General features: G+C 44.9%; 1 protein-coding gene across 4 annotated transcripts in view; it reads left to right on the plus strand.

Annotated features, from left to right (window-relative positions):
- The first annotated feature begins 277 nt into the window (after positions 1-277).
- LOC142496707 (mannan-binding lectin serine protease 2-like) overlaps positions 278-23,094 on the plus strand; it is a 24,011-nt gene continuing 1,194 nt past the window's right edge. Inside the window, exons 1-6 of one of the 4 annotated variants that reach the window (XM_075603497.1) lie at positions 278-426; positions 1,022-1,250; positions 3,010-3,187; positions 3,649-3,771; positions 19,572-19,765; positions 23,002-23,094. The exon at positions 23,002-23,094 is cut by the window's right edge and continues 54 nt beyond it. In XM_075603497.1, coding sequence (XP_075459612.1) covers positions 422-426; positions 1,022-1,250; positions 3,010-3,187; positions 3,649-3,771; positions 19,572-19,765; positions 23,002-23,094 — 822 coding nt within the window. In that variant the 5' untranslated portion in view covers positions 278-421. Of the gene's footprint in view, positions 427-1,021; positions 1,251-3,009; positions 3,188-3,648; positions 3,772-4,586; positions 4,893-19,571; positions 19,766-23,001 lie in introns of those variants that run through there. The other 3 variants (XR_012802089.1, XR_012802088.1, XM_075603498.1) reach the window with 3 other exon arrangements.

A 23,094-nucleotide genomic window follows, 5' to 3' on the forward strand; every position in this document is an offset into this window, starting at 1 on the left:
GGCATCCTTCCTGCTGTGCTGCTCTCTCTGCCCCTGTCTTTTCATGTCAGACACGCTGTTTGATTTGTCTTGTGTTGTGTGACACTGAGTGTCCCCAGAGCTATAGTCAGGAACAGAGCCTGATGCATTAGATGTTATGTTGTTGTGTTGGCTGTCTTTGCTTTATATCACTCCAAACAGTCAGGTTCTGGGATCCCACACACACTCACTGTGTTTATTCATCACATGGCCACTGATAAACATTGCAAGCCTCCTGTACCCAAACAGAAGGGAGAAGTCACTGACCTCGGGGGCGAGTGAAACTGGCCAAAGGTATACTGTGAACAAACAGGGGAATCAGGAAAACAGCCCCCCCAGGTGCAAAGCAAAATCCTTTCAACCCATTAGTAAAGAAAGAACAGGACACACAAGGACGTCCGACATGAGGTGAGGATTTGTATTAAGGCCCTTATTCAATATGCTACTGTATGAAGATATCTTGATTGCGCCCGGAAAGCGATCATCTCCATTCCTACAATATGAACGGGAGTCAAATCTCCTCTGGCCCTGAGAAGCGGGTTTCACAACACAGTGATTTAAGGGCCTTAAATAAGGCAACACAGGGGGAGAGACACAAAGGAGAAATGAGGAAAGAGAGAGAGGCACAGAGGGGTAAGGTTTGTGACAGGAAAAGACATGATTGAGAAAGACAGGCACTGAACACAGGGAGAAAGAGAAAAAGAAAGAGCTTAGATTGTAAGCTCTTCGGGGCAGGGACTCCTTTTTCCTAATGTAACTTTTGTGTCTCAAGCGCTTATTCCCATTATGTGTTATATTATGATATCACGTGTATTATTGCTGTGAAGCGCTATGTACATGGATGGCGCTATATAAATAAAGATATACACACACACACACACACAAGAGCTCATTTGGAGCAGGTAGACTACACCAGGAATCTTAGTCTATCAGTTAACATATCAATGTAACAATGGAGCCGTTTCTCTTCCGCCCCGATATCTGACGTCTCTGTGTACTGCAGGCTGTGGGTTTCTTCTCTGCTGGTGCTGATAATAGTCTGTCCACGTGTTGACGGCACTGAACTGACGGGGCTGTTTGGAAGGATCACCTCCCCCGGGTTCCCAAAAACCTACCCCAATGACCTGACAAAGACCTGGAACATAAAAGCCCCTGAAGGACATCGCATCAGGATCTACTTCACGCACTTCAATGTGGAGCTCTCGTATCTGTGTGAATACGACCATGTCAAGGTATCTCCAGATTGGGAAAGTGAGACAAAGGGCAGGATCCGTAGGAATAATTGCCCTAAACCATTGTTTTGCAAGTTGTGATACCTTTCGTTGTACAGTCTACTAGGGGCCCTAAAAAGGGATCTCAAAATAAAACTACATCAATGAATTCTATGTTTGTCCAATAAAAAGGTATTACAAAAAAAATCTCTAACTTTCAGAACAAAAAGGCAAATAAAGTTCCGCCTAAGATTTAGTTACAATAACGAGAGATTAAACATGTCGAAGTAGGGAATTTAACCGGAAACCGCCAAACATCTGTAAGAGTTCATCGATAGATTCATCAAGCTTGATGCGAGGTATCGCACCCCGATCACACATTAACGATCACAGTCTTGAATGGCAGGTAATGGTGGATTGGGGTGCGGCACCTCGCAGATTGATGAATCTGCCCCTAAACTGGAAATGGATTGAAAATGCAGCCATGGGTGCAGTAACTGGGGTGCAAGAGGGGTGGGGGGGTGAGGGGGCAGGAGCCCCCTCTGAGTCTATGCATTTTTATATTATCGAAATGCTTGTATGTTACTGATTTCATATCTACAGCACCCCCACCCCCAAAAAATAGTTCCTGCCCTACTGCATGCAGCATACAGTATTTTGGAGTGCCATGAAGCCAGTATGGAAAGGTGGATAAGAAGACAGATTGATGCACAAAGTCTTGATTCCCGCTACTTGTAATAAGTCTTGATTCCCTAACCTCCGCTACGGGTTATTACACTGTGATCTTTCATTACCGGCTATTAACTTGAGGGTCAATTAATGGAGAATCACGGTACGATAACCCATATTGGAGGTCATTGAATCCCCTCCTCTCCCCCTTTGAGTCAAGGAAAGCTGGGGAGAAGGGTTCACGGAGAAGACCAGGCTGTACTTAATGATAACTGTCGGAGGCTTTCTATAACTTACAAAAGGATGAACACTAGCCCTGTCCAGAAGATTGAATGCTAAATCTATTACAGTAATAATTACTGTGTGCAGATTACGCGCTATGCAATGTTTCAGCACCTATTACCATGGTCAAGGCTCCATTTCTCACGTCTACTTGGGAATATGACCATTTGTTTATTGTTTCATCAATATTTGAGTTTTTTTCAGATTGTACGCCATAAAGTATTAGCGCTTTCATATTCAGGTAGATGACGTTCTGTAGTTAACCTTTGCCACTTGAAACTGAATAGATTTTTTTTTATATCGAGTATATATACATTACAGAACAAAACTGAAGTAGAACAACAGAATCTATGCTACAATGATATTAACGTTATATATTTTGTTATATAACACTTATGTGCCTAGAGTTTTCATCAGCAAGTCCTTGCTTCAAGGGAAAGAACATACATCTCTTGGCCTTGAGAAAAAGGGTTGCGGAGGCTCATATTTACTAAGCAGTTCTATGCCCAAAGTTACCTCCCAAAGCCAGAAAACACCTTACAGCCTATTCAAGTCAGCTAGCTGTAAGGAGTCTGCTAGGTCCAGAAGAGGTCTTATGGCAAAAAACTGCTCAGTAAATATAACCCAGAATGTCTTGCCCCAAAGTTGGCGTTAACAGGTCCTCCAGGACTGTAGTGCATTAACACAGAGCCCGTTCATATAGATCACACTTGTAGCAGCTTTCAGTAGATTTTTGTAATGCTGATTCCTCTGTTATTTGACCTTGCTATTAGGTTTATTTACATGGGGGAGTCTTAAATAGCTCCCGCTGACTGTTGTGTCCTCATAGCTCTCGTCGCAGGGGACAGAGGTGGCTCACCTGTGCGGCAGGGAGAGCACAGACACCGAGACAGCCCCAGGAGACACCTCCTTTTACACCTTGGATAACACTCTGACCGTCACATTCAAGAGTGACTACTCCAATGAGAAAGAAGTCACTGGGTTTGAGGCTTTCTTTGCAGCTGAAGGTACGTGCTATGTGTATATATGATTATAGTGCCTACCTGTGCCTTAACCAACCTATCTTACCTGCAGCAATACAAGAACATGCTATTATTATTATTATTATATCTATAACTGCAACCGCCACGAATAGTCATCAGATGCTCTCCCCTCGAAAATTATGACCTGCATCAAAGTTCACTAGTTTATATCAATTAAACAAGTAACCTACTGTTAAGGAAACATGCCAACTAAATGATGTTTATCTTCATTGGCGTTACTCACCTGCACATCCGTTGGTATGAAAACCCCTTCATTACCAGAGAGGACTGCCGGGTTTATTCACCTAAGAGCCATTAAACCAACATTTTCAGTCAACTATCGCAAGCTTCCCTACCATATACGGAGACGGTGGTGCCAGAGAGCGGATCCAAGAGTGTGGAGTCCAGATTTCGTTACCTTGGTGTTTTCTGTTTTTGATCCTTAGATATTAACGAGTGTGAGAGGGAGATAAACCCCTGTGATCATTTCTGCCACAACCACTTTGGAGGATTTTACTGCAGCTGTAGAACCGGCTTCGACCTACACAGCGACAAGAGCACGTGCACAGGTGGGCAGCTTGTTCTTCATAGTAAATGTCTTCTTCTAATGCAGGGGCGGCCAACTCCAGTCCTCGAGGCCCACCAACAGGTCAGGTTTTCAGGATATTCCTGCTTCAGCACGAGTGGCTCAATTACTGAGCCACTAATTGAGCCACCTGAGCTGAAGCAGGGATATCCTGACATGTTGGCGGGGCTCGAGGGCTGAAGTTGGCCACGCCTGTTCTAAAGCCTCTTTCCGCCATCTACCCTTTATTTAGCAAGGTATGACGATGTAGTGTAGTGGTTGGGTCAGTTTGCTGGTCTTGACTACACAAGCTTGTGGGTTTAAGCCCTTCTGGATCAATTACACCCCTGGGGAAATCCCGTGCCCTCCCAGAATGTAGACTTACGGTATATACTGTAGCTCAATGTGTCCTTTTGTTAAAATAGCTTGAACAAAAACTTATATTAGGCTACTTACCTATTATCCTGCTCTCATCTCTCCGTTGATTAACCTTCTCTTGCCTTGAGGTGTCTGCTCCTCACACCTGAAGCAAGGCATGTGTTGAATATCAGTGCACACCCTCAATGCCAACAAAAAAGTTCTGGCAAAAAGCATATACCATACATGGCTACTAGCCGGTGCTTCTTTGGCAGTGCAGACAGCATTGCACAGCAATGTAGAGTGAAGACATCCAGAGCACACAATATTGAAAAATAACTATAACGTGTATCGATTTACATATTGCTAAACCCGCAAATAACCAACGTATCGGTCCAGAAGGACCTTCGTTAGCTCCCCACGGTCACTCCCATGAACTCACTCGTTTTTTCTCTTTCATAGCACAGTAAAACATCCTCGATGCAAGAACCTGAGGCAGGGGGTTCTACTGCCATCAGCGGGCTCCCCCTGCTGACCTAGGCACCATCATACACACACACACACACACACACACACACACACACACACACACACACACACACACACACACACACACACACACACACACAACCTACAACCGAATGCACGGATCCAGCTGCAGAAGCGTCACAAACACAATATTACCCAGAATCCTCTGTGATCGTGACATTCTTGTCTGTGCTCTGCGGGCCGAAATATTTGTTAAATAAAACCACTACCTTGTCCTTATTGCAGCTTTGTGTTTATGTGTAATAAAGGTAGAGTGTGACCCAAAAAAGGTGAGGTAGAGAATAGAGAAACGGAGAAGCAAAATAAAAAGACAGTGTAAATAGGCAGAACAATGCAAAGAACTGAAAGTATATGGCGCAGACAGCACAGCTAGTTATATATGACAGATATGCGTCAAATTTCCCATTAGGCCCGGGTCCAGGGCGGAATAATTTGCCGCCCCCATATGCTTTTGCCGCGCTCTCTGGCATATCGGATCTAATGGGACTGCACTTGCCTGTGTCGGCTGCCTCCTTTCTGCCGCCCTTCTGCTCCATTGATATCCCAGCATCAAACGACGCCGTGGAAGTCACGAACGTGGCGTCACACCGGCGTCTCGTTGCCATGGCAACTTGATGGTGCGACGTCAAATGACATCATGACGTTGCGTTTCCATGGTAATGCACCACCGTGCAACGTCACGTTCGTGACGTCTGCTGCGTCACTTGACGCTGGGATGTCAATGGAGCAGGAGGGCAGCAGAAAGGAGGCGGTCACACAGGCAAGTGACAGGTGTGGCCAACTCCAGTTCTCGAGGGCCACCACCAGGTCAGGTTTTCAGCATATCACTGCTTCAGCACAGGTGGCTCAGTCTTCAACTGAGCCACCTGTGCTGAAGCATGAATATCCTGAAAACCTGACCTGTTGGTGGCCCTGGAGAGGAACAATTGCGGGGAAAGGTGCGACGGAAACAATCAAGGGACCTGAATTCTCTAAAAAATAATGGTAACAAAAAAAGAGGGGAGGTTCCCAGCCCTAAATAAGCAAGATGCAAAACAACGTCAACAAGACAGAATGGAATCCGGGATTATTTACTGTGGATAAGGTAAATGGTATACAAATAAAGTGCAAATACACTCCACCTTAAGCAATACTGACTATAGCTAAAAAGAAACGCAGAAAAGACAGTATAATCAATAGACGCAGATTCTACTGAGCAAAAAAAATTATGGGCTATAAAAAGGCAGAAAAACAAAAAAATCAAGTGCAAAAAAAAAATCAGGGAGCAAAGGAATGAGCAAAAAATAAAGGAGTAATAAAAAATATCAGTGGAATTAGAGAAGGGGGGCAACATCTCTGCGGATGAACCCTCGTCTCGAGGCCCGTTCCATGCTAATGGTACTTCCCTTATCTCCTGAAAAAAGCTCCCAAAACTGAGGGCTGTTCTATAGAGTGTGCGGCCGTGCTCGCGGACACTATATAACAGCCCTGACGCAGTCAGAATTACTCACGTAGTAACATCAAAGGTATGCGTTTTCAGGAAATCTGAGCTCAGATAGTTCCCACAGGAAAATGGCCGCCTTTGTTCGCTTAGCACAATCTGCATCTATCTCGCATTGATCATCCATACGTGGGATAAGTTATATAATGTTTTGATATACTGTCTTATCAGAGTTCCTTATTAGCTATTGTCAGTATTATTTTATGTGAAGGGTATTTGTACTTGGCTTGTATACTATTTACCTTATACACAGGAAGCACCGATACCTCCACCATATCTCGTTGACTTGTTTTTCTATATCTTGCTTATTGAGGGCCGGGAAACTCCCCTCTTTTTTTTTTTTACCAATCCTAAGAACTAATACAATAAGGCCAAATCATAAAAACCCCATGGCCACAGCCATACCTCGATCAGAACACGTGAATTACTGTATGTAGAGCAGGCATTATGCAGAGATGGACGTGAGCTGTCAGGAGCACAAAGATCTATAGATCAGAGACAGGGCCCGTCTGGCTGAGCACTTACTTGAAATGGGAGACGAAACAGATTATATTTATTTTCTCTTTCATATGACCTACACTGTTCTTTGAGAAGTGTAGATTCGTTGTAGGCTGTGTTAGATTTTAATGGACCAACAAAGTTTGGCATATATGTTGTAGACTGTAGAGTGTGTGTTGCCAGCGTTGGAAACCTTCTTCATATAAGGTTTGAAAACTCTGGGTAAACTGTTACCGCTATCTTGTTGGTCCATTATATAGATATACATTAATCTGTGAGAGTTCTTTTCCTAATTTTTTGTATTGCTGACCTGAGGAAGAGAGAAGAACTTTGGAAAGCTTGTCTTATGACATAAATTGTTAGTCCAAATAAAAAAGGTATGACCTAATACGGAAGTACTCATTTATTCACAACTGGACTAACATGGCTATATCCGTTTTATATATCTTATGTCCAGATCAAAGGCAGGAAAACTTAGCGTTTGTGCACAGGAGGGTTTATTTACAAGGTACAAATCAGGAACAGGATTAACTCATAACACAAAACAGAAGCAAAAGACCTATATTCTGAAGCCAGGGTCACGTGTGATGTGTGAATTGCCCCAGATAGTATTAACTCAGCTCCCTTTCCAAATCACTCCAAGTCCTATATTATTTCCTTCACTTTATTGGAAAAGCAGCAGTAAATACAGGCACTTGTGGATGGTGTGTAGTAATGATTTGTAGTTAGAAACAGGTAGAAAGTGATGGCCTTGCCATATGAGAGTAACAGAGATGGGTGCTGTACTCACTGTCTCCAGGGTGGAAAAGGAAGTGAGGAGCAATGTGGATAAAAGGAATAGTCTTGGGCCAGACTATCTGTGAACAAAGACAGGGGGGAGGGCAGAATAGCCCATTCTGAGAAGAATCTCAGGAGGTTGCTGTAGCAACTCACTGGTTACATGCTCAGAGGCAGACAGGGCAACATATTGATACATCACACAGGCACGGTGTATGTGTGTGGAACAAATGCATGCAGCTGAACTTAAGAAGCTGACAAGCAGAAGGGGGTCAAACAGAAATATGATTCTTGTTCCATGACACTCCCCGTCTGGTATCTGGAGATACCACTATATAACTGGAATATGTGGAACACATGTGCAATGCATGACAAAGATAACATCGTATTCACAAAACAATGCGAATGTCCGTGTCCACACAAGGATGTGATACCGGTAGGTATCACTGGCTTCAAAGTCCCTTGGCAAAATCTTCTGGTAAGGGAGGCCAGGTGGATGCACCGCTCCAGGTTAGCTGGTTGCACCACAATGTCTTTGTGCAAAAGTCTCTGGCACTGTTTAGTGCTTATTTGTAATCCTTTGCGTGCCCCAACGAAATTGGTTCCGCAGTCGGAGCATATTTGTCTGACTGGTCCTCTGAAGGCAAAGAATCTTCTGAGGGCATTTCTGGGCTGTATACTCGTGAGTAACACGGATACTTGAGGCCTTGTCTCCATGTCCTTCTCTGGATCCACAAGTTCAAATTCGTCAACTGGGGCTGATGGCGTTTCCACGTGCGGCGTTGGAAACGTTGGTCTTGTGAGCCACGACGTGTTCTGGAGTTGCGCTGCCGACACTGATCTGGTGGCTTGGTCTGCAGGATTTTGGTCCGTGGGTACATGGTACCATTGTTCTGGTTGAGTTGGCTTCCCAATTCTTTCTGCGCGGTTGGCCACGTATACGTAGAATCTTCTTTTCTCGTTACTTATGCAACCCAGTACCACCTTGTTATCTGTGTAGAGCCCGACAACATCTGGTTTGCAGTCCATTTCGTTTTTGAGGAGTTCTGCCAGTTCTACCGCTGATACTGTGCCACATAGCTCGAGTCTGGGTATAGTGTGGTTGCGTTGTGGCGCCACTTTAGCCTTGCCGAGGATGAACCTGACATGGTCGCCTCCATTCGCATCCGTGGTTTTTAAGTAGGCTACCGCTGCTATGGCCTTTGTAGAGGCGCCTTGGAACACGCAAAGCTCTTTGCTGTGTACAGCGGTGAGAGATGTGGGTGAGTAGGGGTGTGGGATCTGAAGCTGCTCTAGGATCTTCAAAGAATCCTCCCACGTTTTCCACTCCTTCCGTCTTTCTGGAGATAGTGGGGTATCCCTGTCCTGCTTTTCGAAGGACATTTCTCTGAGAAGAGACTTCCCTTGCATGGTGACTGGAGCCACGAATCCCAGCGGGTCGTAAAGACTATTGACCGTGGACAGGACTTCGCGTCGGGTGCAGGTTTTTCCCTCGATGGACACCTGGAATGTGAATGCGTCTTTTTTAAGATTCCAGCTTATCCCCAGACTCCGCTGTATGGGAGGCGTGTCGGTCCCCGGATCCAAGTTCCTAAGGTCGCTTGCGTGGTCATCTCTTGTTGTCTGGAACGCTATGCACCCTAAGTCATCGGTGCATTCCTCTTGCACGTCTCCGCTTATTTTGGTGATACGCCTTTGTGTCTCTTTGTTCCCTGCCCTCAGGAGGTTGTTTTCTCCCTGGACATGACGAAGAACAGTCTCTTTTGTCCTTGTAAACCCCTTTGTGGAATGTCTCTGCGACTGTCTCTTTTTAGACGTGTGAGAGGACAGTCTTTTTGCCCCTGTGGTTTCACCTGCAGGGCGTAATCTTTCGCAGCTATGCCAGCCGTGGCAGTGTGCTGCTTTGCCACTTGGTATTCTGCGGAGAGGAATGACTGTACGTCTTAGCTGTGCCATTGCTCGCAGGAGGACCGTCCGATTGTTTATTTTCTTTTGGACGATCTTTTTGTCGGTCACCTTCAGGAGGTTACTTTCTTCCTTCAGTGGAGTCGACTCATCATCCTTAGTGTTATATGTGAGTAACTACTCCCAGCTCCAAAAATAGCAATGTAGAGACCTTGAGACAAGCGCTGAGAGACCCAAATAGAAAAATAAATATAGGGGCCTATGCAGAGAGCAGCGAATTTTAAAATTGGCGAATTTATTAAAAAGTAGCTTTTTTGGAGAGTTTTATTCTCCATATGCAGAAAAGTGCGAATTCTGCTATGTTTAACATGGATGCGTGTGGCGAGTTTAAATTGGCGAGATGCGCGCTTCAGAAACGTGTAAAAACAAATTCGCGCCTTTTTTTTCCCTTTGCAATTGCCGCGAGCGGCAGCTTCTTGCCAGTTTTTTCTGGCGAGGCAAAAAGGAGACAATCGCGCCATTTTATTGGCACAAACAGCCGCTAGATGCCGTTCGCGTCTCTCTGCATACGGATATTTTTTAAACTGGCGAGATTGAGGTTCTCGCCAGCCGCGAGGCGAGTTTTACAAATAGAAAAGAAAAATTGGCGCGTTTTTCGGAACTCGCCATTTTCTGCTGCTTTCTGCGCGATTTTCTCCAAAAAATGGCGAATTTCGAAATAGCGCTGCTCTCTGCATAGGCCCCATAGTTTGTAAAGTAGAATGCGGTTCTAAATCCGTGGCAAATCAGGTAAGAAATCACAGGCAGATGTAATCGCATAAAATATAGCTATAAGGAAACTGACTGGAAGGGAAAGATGGACGTATAAGAGAACTGCTGGAGAAACTGAAGCAAGCTTTGAACGTGCCCCTAGTAACTCAGTTAGCATGTATTTCTCAGTCCTAACGTCTGCATCCCATAGTATCCAGAGGTATTAGTATGAATACCTGAATCCTTGTGTTGTAGGCGTTGAGATCCCACGTGCTGAAGCCGTGGCAATAACCGAAGCCTCAGACCGTCCAGGAAGAACTCCAGGCTGATGCCCTTGAAGGTGCCCGTCTCCTGTCGGCGTTCTCCCGTGATGGGTAGTGAACTGCCAGAACCTGCGCTGCGGAAGTGCGTCACTCCAATCATGAGATGATAGAATGCAAAAAAAATGGTTGAACAGCAGGAACCGAAAAAAAGCACCAATCAACTCGCCAGAAGTAGAAAAAATAAAAAAGTTTAATAAATCACATACTAAAAAACAAACTAACATAAAAGAACATTTCCTCCTACGCGTTTCAGGCTCTCCAGCCCTTTCTCAAGGAGTGTAATAGGGGTCAGATGAAATAAGGTATATATAGCCCCTCCTCTGAACTCTCACACACCTGAAATGTATACAGGTGATTGAAACATAGATATTAACCCTAGAATGTGTGTAAGTCTCCATGTTCATAATAGATAGAAAAAGGGTGGATTATCAATCTACTGTATACTAAGATTTGTATCAAAAGATAATTAAACATGATAGACAAAGGGATCAACAATATAGGTAAATCCAATGTCATACAAACAAGAATTAATACAAACTAGCATCAATGGAAATAAATCCCAATTGATAATTGAAAAAAACACCCATTTCACATGAGAGACCAAGACACATGTCAACACATTGATTGCACAAAAATAGGAGAACTGGCATAACATCAATAATACAATGAGCATGACACAAAAGGAGATGCTGAAAAAATTATATATAAAACTAGGTATAAGTTCCCCTGTCCTGACCTCCACTTATCTTTATTGGCTCTGTGGTATGAGGCTATGGCGGTCGTGTGTGAATGTGCGCGGCTACAGGGAGTGTCAGGCGGCCGTGATTTTTTACAGGGAGTGTCGGGCGGGCGTTTGGCTACAGTGTCGTCGTGTCGGCCGCCCATGTTGCGCGGCTACAGGGAGTGTCGGGCGGCCATGATTTTTTTGTAAGGCAGCAAGTTAAGGGAGAGTGCAGGGCTACAGGGAGTGTCGGGCGGGCGTGTGGCTACAGTGTCGTCGTGTCGGCCGGCCATGTGTGCGGTCCGGACAGCCATAAATTAAGGCGGCCAGGGCGGGCCTGTATTTTTGTTAAATTAAGGGATAACGCCGTTAATCCGTTTTTATTAAATGAAGAAGCATGAAACTCAAGGGTCTGATGTGTGAGTGGAGCTGTGAGAGTGTGTGTACACAGGGTGTGTATAGAGATGTATGAAAGTTAGCAAGGGTCTCAGGTGTGAGTGTGTGTGCACACAGGGTGTGTGTTAATCCGTTTTTATTACATGAAGAAGCATGAAACTCAAGGGTCTGATGTGTGAGTGGAGCTGTGAGTGTGTGTGTACACAGGGTGTGTGTACAGACAGGGGTGACAGCGTGAGATGGCTGTGTGAGATGCCTGAAACTTACCAAGGACTCCGCAGGGTTCTCTGTTTCTATGAAGTGTCAGTGAGAGTGTGTGACAGTGAAGTAGGTGTGTGTCAGTGATGTCACTATACCTTTTGGCCAATGAGAGTCGGTGGGAGGCACACAGGGACCAATGTCTGTGTGTGTCTATGTTTGTGTGTCACAGTGGAGCGTACCCCTTGGCCAATGAGAGTCGCGGGGAGAGGGGGGGGGGGCGGGCGGACACAGGGACCAATCAGATTCACCACATCTAGCACCAGACTCACAAGATTCAATTTTATTATATATAGATATATATACATAAGAAATCATGTATAATTTTTTTTTTACATAAAATAAAGAAACAAAAGAAGAAAACCTGAAAAGACACAGTAGATTTACAGACCTATTGATGAAATACTAATTTCAACAAAAAGGAAAGATCAAAAACAAGTCAATATATAAACAATTAAATGTTATATATATTGGTTCCACACCCACACTTCAATATATATATAACATTTAATTGTTTAAATAAAAGTTTCTCTGATCTCTGTGTGCTACCTTTGGGCTGTTGAGTTATACCATATAGTAATATATAAAATCTAACAATAACATTTTTCTGATATAGTTCTAAATACATTTGTTTTCCGTGAGAGGATTTTATATCTTCTCATTGGTCCAATTTTATAGTCCACAGATTGCATTAACAGGACTTGTTTTTGATCTTTCCTGTTTGTTGAATTTAGTATTTCATCAATAGGTCTGTAAATCTACTGTGTCTCTTCAGGTTTTCTTCTTTTGTTTCTTAATTTTATGTTAAAAAAAAAAATTATACATGATTTCTTATGTATAATTATTTTATATATAATTTTTTCAGCATCTCCTTTTGTGTCATGCTCATTGTATTATTGATGTTATGCCAGTTCTCCTATTTTTGTGCAATCAATGTGTTGACATATGTCTTGGTCTCTCATGTGAAATGGGTGTTTTTTTCAATTATCAATTGGGATTTATTTCCATTGATGCTAGTTTGTATTAATTCTTGTTTGTATGACATTGGATTTACCTATATTGTTGATCCCTTTGTCTATCATGTTTAATTTTCTATTGATACAAATCTTAGTATAGATTGATAATCCACCCTTTTTCTATCTATTATGAACATGGAGACTTACACACATTCTAGGGTTAATATCTATGTTTCAATCACCTGTATACATTTCAGGTGTGTGAGAGTCCAGAGGAGGAGCTATATATACCTTATTTCATCTAACCCCTATCACACTCCTTGAGAAAGGGCTGGAGAGCCTGAAACGCGTAGGAGGAAATGTTCTTTTATGTTAGTTTGTTTTTTGTTTTTTAGTATGTGATTTATTAAACTTTTTTTATTTTTTCTACTTCTGGCGAGTTGATTGGTGCTTTTTTTCGGTTCCTACTGTTCAACCAATTTTTTTGCATTCCATCATCCTTGGTGGTCTGGACTACTGAGAATCCTAGGCCATTGTCAGATTCCCCTGATGCGAAGATGGTTTTATTGATCTCAGGGGTATGACCTTGTTTCTTCTCCTCACTTGGCCCTCCTGTCACTAGGAGATGACCAAGACATGGTTTGGAGAGGGATGTGTGTCCACATTCTGTTATCACTGTTCTGCGGGCGTCAACATAGTCTGGTCCGTGCCCTTTGTTAGTGCACATGTTGCCCACTATCACCCATCCTAGGTCAAGCCTTTGGGCGAATGGAGCGTTGTGGGGTCCGTTGCGCTGTTTACGGACTTTGTGCACCCTCAGGATGTCCCTACCAAGCAGCAGCAAGATCTTGGTGCCTTGTTCTACCGGCGGGATGTAGTTGGCTATTCCTCTGAGGTGTGGGTGATGGCGTGTCACGTCTGGTGTGGGAATCTCATCCCTGTTTGCAGCCATGTAGTTGCACTCGATGAGTGTGGGGAAAGCTATCTTCACTCTGTTATCCACTGAACGTATAATGTAGTCGCTTGCTCTTCTCCCTGTCTCAGTTGACCCTGCACAGGTTCTAAGGGTGTAGGGTGAGGCATTGTCTTGTGTGTTTAATAAGTTGAAGAATTCCGTCTTCGCCAATGATCTGTTACTTTGATCGTCGAGGATTGCATATATCCGGATAGCCCTCTCAGGTTGTCCCTGGGGGTGCACTGCGACAAGGCATATTTTGGAGCAGGATATTTTGTCACTTCCTTTTCCGCAAACCTCAGTGCACTGAGACGTGACAGATGTAGGCTCTCCTTCTCCTTCCTCCCCGCCATGCTCCGCTACGGAGAATGGGTTGTTGAGTTGGTGGAGTGTCAGCGCCTCTGGGTTTAGAGATGTTACGTGCTTGTTACTTTTGCACACTGCACATTTGTTGGCTTCTTTACAGTCCTTGGCTAGGTGAGTCGTGGAATCGCAGCACCTGAAGCAGACTCTGAATTCTGCGAGTAACTTCTTACGTTCCTCTAGGGACTTCATCCTGAAACCAAAGCATCTGTTAAGTGGGTGTGGCTTCTTATGCATGTGACATTCCCTGTTTGGGTGCCTTGGTTTCTCGTCTCCAGCGACCGACTGATCGGGAGTAGTTTGGGTCGTGGGGGACACGTCGGTCCTGTGGACCAAGATGGGTGTTCAAGGTTTACCGTATCTCAAAACTGGTCTCTCATTCCTCAGGTCGCTTGCACTATGTGTGTGGTCTGTGCACCCAAGATGAAACTGGGATCGTTCCTTCTCCTTGCCGCCTCGCGGATGAAGCTCAAGAAGAATGAGAAGGGAGGGAAGGTGACTTGCTTCTCCCTTTTGTATTTGGAGCCTTGTGAAATCCATCTTTCTTGGAGGTTGTAGGGTAGCTTCTCCAAGATGGGTCTCACTCTGCGAGCTGAGTCTAGGACGTTGAGACCTGTTAAGGAATGGTCTTTCTTTGCAAACTCCAGCTCTTGCAGTAGGTCCCCGAGCTCTCGTAACTTCGAGTAGTCTTTAGCTGTGATCCTGGGAAAGCTGTCGACTCTCTTGAAGAGCGAATCTTCGACTGCTTCGGGGCTACCATAGTACTCTTTTAGCCTTTCCCATACTAGGTCGAGACCTACTTGGGGGTCGATCGCGTTTGCCGTCCCGAGTCTCTTCGCGTGCTCCTTGGATTCTTTTCCCAGCCATTTGGATAGCAGGCTGAGCTCTTCTCTTGCTGAGAAGCACAGGCTCTTGATTGCGTCATTGAACGTAAACTTCCACATTCGGTAGTTCTCAGGACGGTTGTCAAAATTGGTAAGTCCTGTTTGCACCATGTCACGCCGGATCATGTACTTTGCCATGTCTCTCAGGCCTGAGGCATGGGTGTATTGGTCGCGTTCTGAGGTAGTTACCGGGAGGGTCCTTGCGGTCGCCTCTTCCTTGGCGTGGATGCGTGATGACTGCTGTTCAGTGTGAGGGGCTGTGTTTTCCCGTGTGTGTACCTGGATTGTGAGCCTGTTGTAGTGCATCTGTGTGTGCGCTGGCGTGTGGATCACTGTTGCGGCTGTGGCTGTCCCAGGTAGTGTGTACCCTTAAAGGAACAGCATCTTCTCCACGTGGACCTAGCAAGTCTTCGGTGTTTTGGTGTCACTCCCGTCGTGTTGAGATGATGCGCTGGTGTTTATGCTGAAGAGGCTCCTCACAGTCCTCAGTGCGTTGGACTGGATCCTCTGAGGCTATCCGTCTGTACGGTTGCTCCCCGCCATCCTGTCTCACAGCAGCTTCTAATACTTCGGCTTGGGCTATGGCGGCAGCATCCTCTTCTTTGGTTAGAGCTTCTAGATCCGCGTCCAATTAGGCCTTTCTACGCGCAGCGGCGACATTGGCGGCTGCGACGGCATTGGCAGCGGCATTGGCGTTCTGCTCCTCCTCTTCTATGTGCGCTCTTTCTGCCCTTATGGCTGCCTCTCTCCGACCATATTCGGCCCTGGCACGTGCTGCCTCTGCGGTGGCTTGCGCCTTGGTAGCGCTTGCGCTGGACACGCTAGATTGCGCTGATTTTGCTGACCTTGACGAGTGCCTGGATGCGCTGGAGCGCTGTGATGCGGTCTCCAGCAAAAGGTCTTTTCTCCTACTCTCGGCCTCCATGATAGTGGATCGCACGCGGCTATCACGTGTTAGGTCAATGTTACTCTGTAGGTCTCTTTCTTGCAGGCTTTCGCTGGTGTTGGCCCTGGTCAGGTAAGTAATGTATGTTTCTGACAGCTCTTGGTAACACAAGTGATCAGTCCTTAATTGCGTTATTGCCTGCTCGATCTGTTGTGCATAGTTGCCAACGCTAGTAACATTGCGTATTCCCAGTGTGGTTGTTTCCCAGGCCTTCTCTAATTTAGCGCGGTGCGCTTCAATGTCAGTCTCATATTTTTCGCAGGCCTTTTGTGTCAGTGTGACTATCCGTTTAGGCCTTGCGTCTGCCTGCGCCTGTTGCAGTTGCGCAGCGGTCTCTGTGTCTGAGTGATCACTCTCCTGCGGGGTGTTTGGTGAGGATCTGAGTTCTTCCATGCTGCAGGTGTGTGTAGGCCTTTAGCCAGTGCGTGTGGCGTGCGGTCTGTTTACCTGCATCAGCGATGGATGACTATCTCGGTTAGTGCCAGTAGGTGTCCTGCAGCGGTAAGCGTAGGGGTAGCTGTACTTACAGGTGTCCGGTGGCTCTGACCCGTGTCCTGGCGGTGTCCGGTGGCGTGGCCCTTGGTGGCGCTAGCCGTGGGACCGTGCGCAGGGTTAGGTGAGATGGTAATTCCTCACTGTCAGGCTGTGCAGAGGATGTACTCAAAGACAGAAAAGAGCAATCAAAGTTCTGTATATAGTGCACTGTTTGACTGCAGTGCTGGAGCCTTGAGTGTGAGCTGCAGGCTGTCTGCAGTGTAAGCTGCTTGCTGTTTGTAAGGCTTTTGCTGTAGAAAGTCTGAGCTCTTAATTAGCAATGTAAAGCTGCTTGCTTGTCTTTGCATAAAGCTGTAGTTGTTTGCTGTATAGAGGCTCGTGGCTCTGTGTAGCAATGTGGAGCAGTGTCCTTGTACTGTGGTGGTGAGAGACTGCTGTTTATTTGCTGTGTAAGCTGCTTGCTTGTTTCTTTAGCATAAAGGCTGTGGGTAGCAGCTCCTCTGTGTGTGTCCCCCAAAGCACACGGTCCTCTTTCTACTATTCTGAAGCCAGGGTCACGTTTGATGTGTGAATTGCCCCAGATAGTATTAACTCAGCTCCCTTTCCAAATCACTCCAAGTCCTATAATATTTCCTTCACTTTATTGGAAAAGCAGCAGTAAATAATGGCACTGTGGGTAAAAGGAATAGTCTTGGCACTTGCAGTCTCTCACAGGGCTGGGTGTGTGGGTGCGTGTGTGTGTGTGTCACTGTGTGTGTGTGTGTGTGTGTGTGTGTGTGTGTGTGTGTGTGTGTGTGTGTGTGTGTGTGTGTGTGTGTGTGTGTGTGTGTGTGTGTGTGTGTGTGTGTGTCTTCAGATCAGCACAGCAGCAGCAACAGAAAGCTGTCTGTGTTGCCTTTTACATGGTACCTGATTAATTAAGGTTCAGGTGTGAGGGAAGGGAACACACCCTGGAAGGTGCTGGGTCCTATGTACCTCCCCTCAAACAGCTTCTGCTTCAGTACATCACAATATACAGTATATATATATATATATATATATATACACTGTACACTAATATTCAAGGCAACGTGGGGCCTAAGCCTTCAATGTACTATATAAAGTATTTGTACCTGTTGATTTATTTTGCAGAGAACATTATGATTATGGTTAAGACCTTAAAACCACTCTGTCCCATTTTATATTTTAAAGCAGCAATCCCACTGATGTCACCTATCTTTTTCTATTGCAGCATTGGGACAGGGGTGTCCCTGAGCTAAACACACTACTTTGTAGCTCTGTAGGACACCAGTGTCAGAGACAATTACTGGTGAACTTACCAGTGTTTCTGCAGGGTATTTAAATTGCCGTCTATTGGGTAGCTGCAAACAATTGTGTTGCAGCTTCCCATTGGCCCATGTTTTGGCAGCCATTTTGTTTCCCCTTGGAGGAATTTTAAACCCTTAACTTCCAGTCCCCAGAGCAAAAGATTGCATGGTTTAGCTCCAAAAGACCCCCCTATTCGTTCCAACAATAAAAGAGAGGTGAACAAATCAAGCAGCCGGGACCTCTTCGTTCATACTTGAAGTGGATCCAAATAATGGGGTTAATCATCGGGCTCTCATAAACGAGCCTTTCTTACTACATCTCCTGGCACATTGACTGCTACTCACCAGCTTCTTCTATAATAGCTAGTTCAGTGTTTTTCAAGCAGGGTCCCTGGAACCCTAGGGTTCCCCGGGCCGCCCTAAAGGGTTCCCGGTCATTTTAAGGATATTTTAAAATTGTACCAAATACAGAAGAATTTACAATGCATCTGATCTCAGACTCGTTAATAGTGAGTGTCAGGGTTCCTCAGAATGTCACGTAGGGTTTCTTCACCAAAAAAGGGTTTTAACCCCCTGAGCTAGTGTGATCTTGTACGATGCCGACACACCAATGCTCAATACTTCACTTCTACACACTGATGTATCAGTGCTCATGTTCTGTCTTAATACACACAGCAACTATTGGTCACAGCCTTCATCAACACATTGACCAACCAGTGATCTCTACTTAACAGAGTAACCAGTGATAACCAGTGATCTCTGCTTAACAGAGTAACCAGTGATCTCTACTTAACAGAGTAACCAGTGATCTCTACTTAACAGAGTAACCAGTGATCTCTACTTAACAGAGTAACCAGTGATTACCAGTGATCTCTACTTAACAGAGTAATCAATGATTACCAGTGATCTCTACTTAACAGAGTAACCAGTGATTACCAGTGATCTCTACTTAACAGAGTAATCAGTGATTACCAGTGATCTCTACTTAACAGAGTAACCAGTGATTACCAGTGATCTCTACTTAACAGAGTAATCAGTGATTACCAGTGATCTCTACTTAACAGAGTAACCAGTGATAACCAGTGATCTCTACCTAACAGACCACATGACACTATTTCCATGAACACTTTGACCAATCACCTATAATTACCTTCCTTAAAAGTACATTACCTGCTCCGAATCCACATCCACCCTCACCCTAATAATTAGTTTTAATGCACACCTCTATCTCAGGAGTGGGAAGTCCAGTCCCCAAGGGCCACCAACAGGTTAGGTTTTCAGGATATCTCTGCTTCAGCACAGGTGGCTCATTCAGTGGCTCAGACCGAGCCACCTGTGCTGAAGCAGGTATATCCTGAAAACCGGACCTGTTGGTGGCCCCTGAGGACTGGAGTTGCCCACTCCTGCTGTATCTGCTTGAGATTTCAAATGTTCATGCCTCTTCCTATGTCTAAATAACTTCCCCAAAACACCATTATAGAGACTCTTTTTGGGGAAACACTCTACAATTTGTTCTTACTGTGTGTTAAGGGGAACAACACAAATATTGCAGGTATGGGAATGAAGAATTTTAAAAAAAAATGTGCAATTAAATTTAATTTTAATGCACGTCAAACACTATGGTCACCAACAGTCCTAACTCAGTGACACTGATAACAACTTCTCAGTATTGCCTCTTATAGAGAAAGTAACCTTGGCATCCCAAGCATGTTATAACCATATCCTAAGAGAGGGTCTCACGGAGTGGCACTTCTCCCAGTTGATGAGATTCCTCACAATACAGCTGTGTAACGCATTAGCACAATCAGCCTGTGCACATCAAACTCATGTCTTGATATCTCAGTGGTGAAACTCTGAGGTCCTAACCCTACTTCTGTGTCTCAGCTAAGTGTGATGGGCTGGTGTACAGAGGAAAATCAGGAGAGATCACAAGCCCAGATTATCCAGGGATCTACCCCAAACTCTCCAAGTGCACGTACAGTATCCACGCCGAGGAGGGATTCTCCATCCTACTGCGATTTGTGGACTTCAATGTGGAATCCCACCCTGATGTTTTATGTCCATATGATAGGCTGCAGGTGAGTGAGAATGGATGGGTCAAACATAGGCATCATAATAGTGTGAGTGTGATTATGTGGGGGGAGTATGCACTGCAATTGGTTTGGCTACTTATGTTTTATGTAAATATAAAGGACGGGTATTGGTATATTAAGTAAGATATGAACAAATGCTGGGTGAGGGCGCTCACTGAGATAATCGGATCATTAGCCTGGGTGCTTTCAGCAAATAAAGTCTTAATAATAAAGATGGCAAAAACAGTGGTGAACAAGCACAAAAAAAAAACACTCTTAAATGCTCAAACGTGTGAGTACATTTCAACTGTGTGCAAATACTGTACATTGATTTAAATCAGTGAGTATTAAAAAGTGAAGTGATAAAGAAAATATTTATAAATAGTGAAATAAATACAGAAACAGGTTTTCCAAACTCCCTCCAGTACACCAAAGAACGTCAGAGTGCAACAAGTCCCAGGGGATACGTTAAAAAAAGAAATAAAAAAATAGGGTGCAATACCATTTCCTACTGCGCAAAAAGGTCAAGGTGGATGGATCAATCCCACTCTCGTGATTCACATTGGGTTTAAGCGTGTGTTAGCTCATCAGAGCAGTATGGTAAATCTTCTAGTAGCAAACGTTTGGAGGTAGCAGGTGTTTAGGAAGATTCCAACTCTCATACAGGGCCCGAGGACACAAAGAACGTAGCATAATACTCATTTATAAGGGTAAAAGGGGACGATAGACAGCACTCTGATAGTGTTAAATTTATGCAATTGCAGGGTGCACGGAACAAAAGGGGACCCTTATTCCCCTGTATAGTACTAACAAATCTACGTAAGTACCAGCACTCACTGTCTAATAGCTAAATGATGAAAACAGTTGTAATGCAGAATAAACATTTAATAATAAAATGAACCAGAACAAAATCAAATGTGTTTGCAGAAACCAGTATCACAAATGGGCATGTCACAAAGTGAGGGGTGGGGGGTGGGGGGGGGGGGAAGGAAAAGGGGAAAAAACATGAAACACAAGGAATATACACAAAAAACAGAGAACGGAAAGTATGCTAGGGGGGCGACGTTTCGAGGGACTACCTCTTCATCTGGCCCATTCCCCCTGGTCCAAAAGGTCCCAGAGGTACTTCCCTAAGCCTCCCTTCCCCTATACCTGGTCAAATCAGACACCCCTGAAAATAGATAGCAAACATAGAGTGTAGGCTAAATACAGCTAAAAACAGCTAATAGCAGGGCAGCAAGAATCCACTAAAGTCAATGCCAGTGGTTCAAGTACCACAAGACACTGTGGGCAATGGTACAGTAAAGGCTGAACACAGCTTGCAAGAAAGCAGCTTGCAAAGAAGCACCAGGAGTCCACAACAGTCAATGAAAGGTTAATGGGAATAGCAAATGAAGACAGTAATCAAACCCTCTGTGGCTCGTGTGGAGTGCTGAGTAAAGGGAATTTACAAGTCTTGTAAGGAGAGAGAGAGAGAGACACACACAGAGAGAGAGAGACAGAGAGAGAGAGACAGAGAGAGAGAGAGAGAGACAGAGAGAGAGAGAGAGAGAGAGAGAGAGAGACAGAGACAGAGAGAGAGAGAGAGAGAGAGAGAGAGAGAGAGAGAGAGAGAGAGAGAGAGAGAGAGAGAGAGAGAGAGAGACAGAGAGAGAGACAGAGACAGAGACAGACAGAGACAGAGAGAGAGAGAGAGAGAGAGACACACACACAGAGAGATAGAGAGACACACAGAGAGAGAGACAGAGACACACAGAGAGGGAGAGAAACTTACCGTTACTGCCAGTGCTGTACCTGATCTATAGACTATGAGGAGACAGCTTTCTCTCTCTACACACTATCACTTGGCGAGCTCACCAACTCTTTTGGCCTTGGGTATCATCTCTATGCAGATGATATGCAGATACAGCAGACAAATGCCTCCTGCCTATATAGACGTGGATGGCGCTCCACCGTCTAAAACTGCTCCTCATAATCCCCCCAAATCTGGCCTAATCTCTCCTTTTTCCATCACGGTAAATGGTACTACCATTTATCCTGTCGCCAAAGTATGTTGCCTAGGAGTGACATTTGACTCCTCTCTTTCCTTCTCCATTTATATTCATGGCTTATAATGCGTTGCTTCTTTCTCTGTAATATTGCCAAGATGCCCCCTGTCCTCTGTCAATCTGCTGTGAAAACCAATGCCTGCCCTTATCCTCTCCCATCTGGATTACTGGAACATATTGCTAACAGGTCTCCCTTCCTCACAACTTTCTCCGTTGCAATCTATCCAAAATTCTGCTGCTAGAATAAGTTCACTTTCTCCCAAAACTGTCTCTGCTCATCGCCTCCTTACCATAAATCCTCTCCTGGCTTCCCATCAAATTTCAGACTAACTACAAAGTTCTCCTCCTTATCTGCAAGGATCTCCACTGATCTGCTCCTTGCTACATATCAATGTTGATCTCTCGTTATGCCCTGCTCATCTCCTGCACTCTACACATAACTGTCTCCTCTTCACCCCTTTAACCCCTACTGCTCTCTCGCCTTAAACCCTTTCCCCTCATTGCACCTTACCTGTCGAACAAAGTAAACGCCAAGCACCCTCTCTCCCCAGCTAAGTCAAACTTTAAAACTCACCTCTTAAATAAAGCATGTCACTAGCCCAGACTCATGGCTACTGTCCCACACCCACAGTCGCTCCTACCAACCATTGTGGCCAAGCACTGCCACCTACTGCACTTATTCCCTCGCCTGCTGTCTCTGTGAGTCTCCCAACATACCAATTAGGTTGTAAGCTCTCCGGGGCAGGATTTCCTTATGTCGGATTGTGTTTGTTGTACTTATTGTATTATAATTTCCTGTACTGTACCTTTTGTACAGCGCTGAGTACACTGTGGGTGCTATATAAATAAAGTTATTCATACGTAAGCACAAAGAACCATTAGATAAATACTATACTAATACCATCTGATGCAGTGTCCTCAGAGACACCTGTAATCTTACAGTTTGTGCACAGTTTAATCTTCATTTTAGCACTGACAGAATCAGGTCCGCAGGTGCCAGGAATCAGCGATCCATCTCACATCTGTTTAGGAGGCTGGACACACACACACACACACACACACACACACACACACACACACACACACACACACACACACACACACACACACACACACACACACACACACACACACACACACACACACACACACACACACACACACACACTTTAACCTGCTCTCTGGGCATTGCAGATCACAGTTGGGGGAAGGAACTTGCTCCGCTCTGTGGGGAGACTTTACCTGCAGACATTACTACAGGCAGCGATAGAGTGGAGATTGTCTTCA

Source organism: Ascaphus truei, chromosome 6, assembly GCF_040206685.1.
Source record: "Ascaphus truei isolate aAscTru1 chromosome 6, aAscTru1.hap1, whole genome shotgun sequence".
NCBI classification, from domain to species: Eukaryota; Metazoa; Chordata; class Amphibia; order Anura; family Ascaphidae; genus Ascaphus; species Ascaphus truei.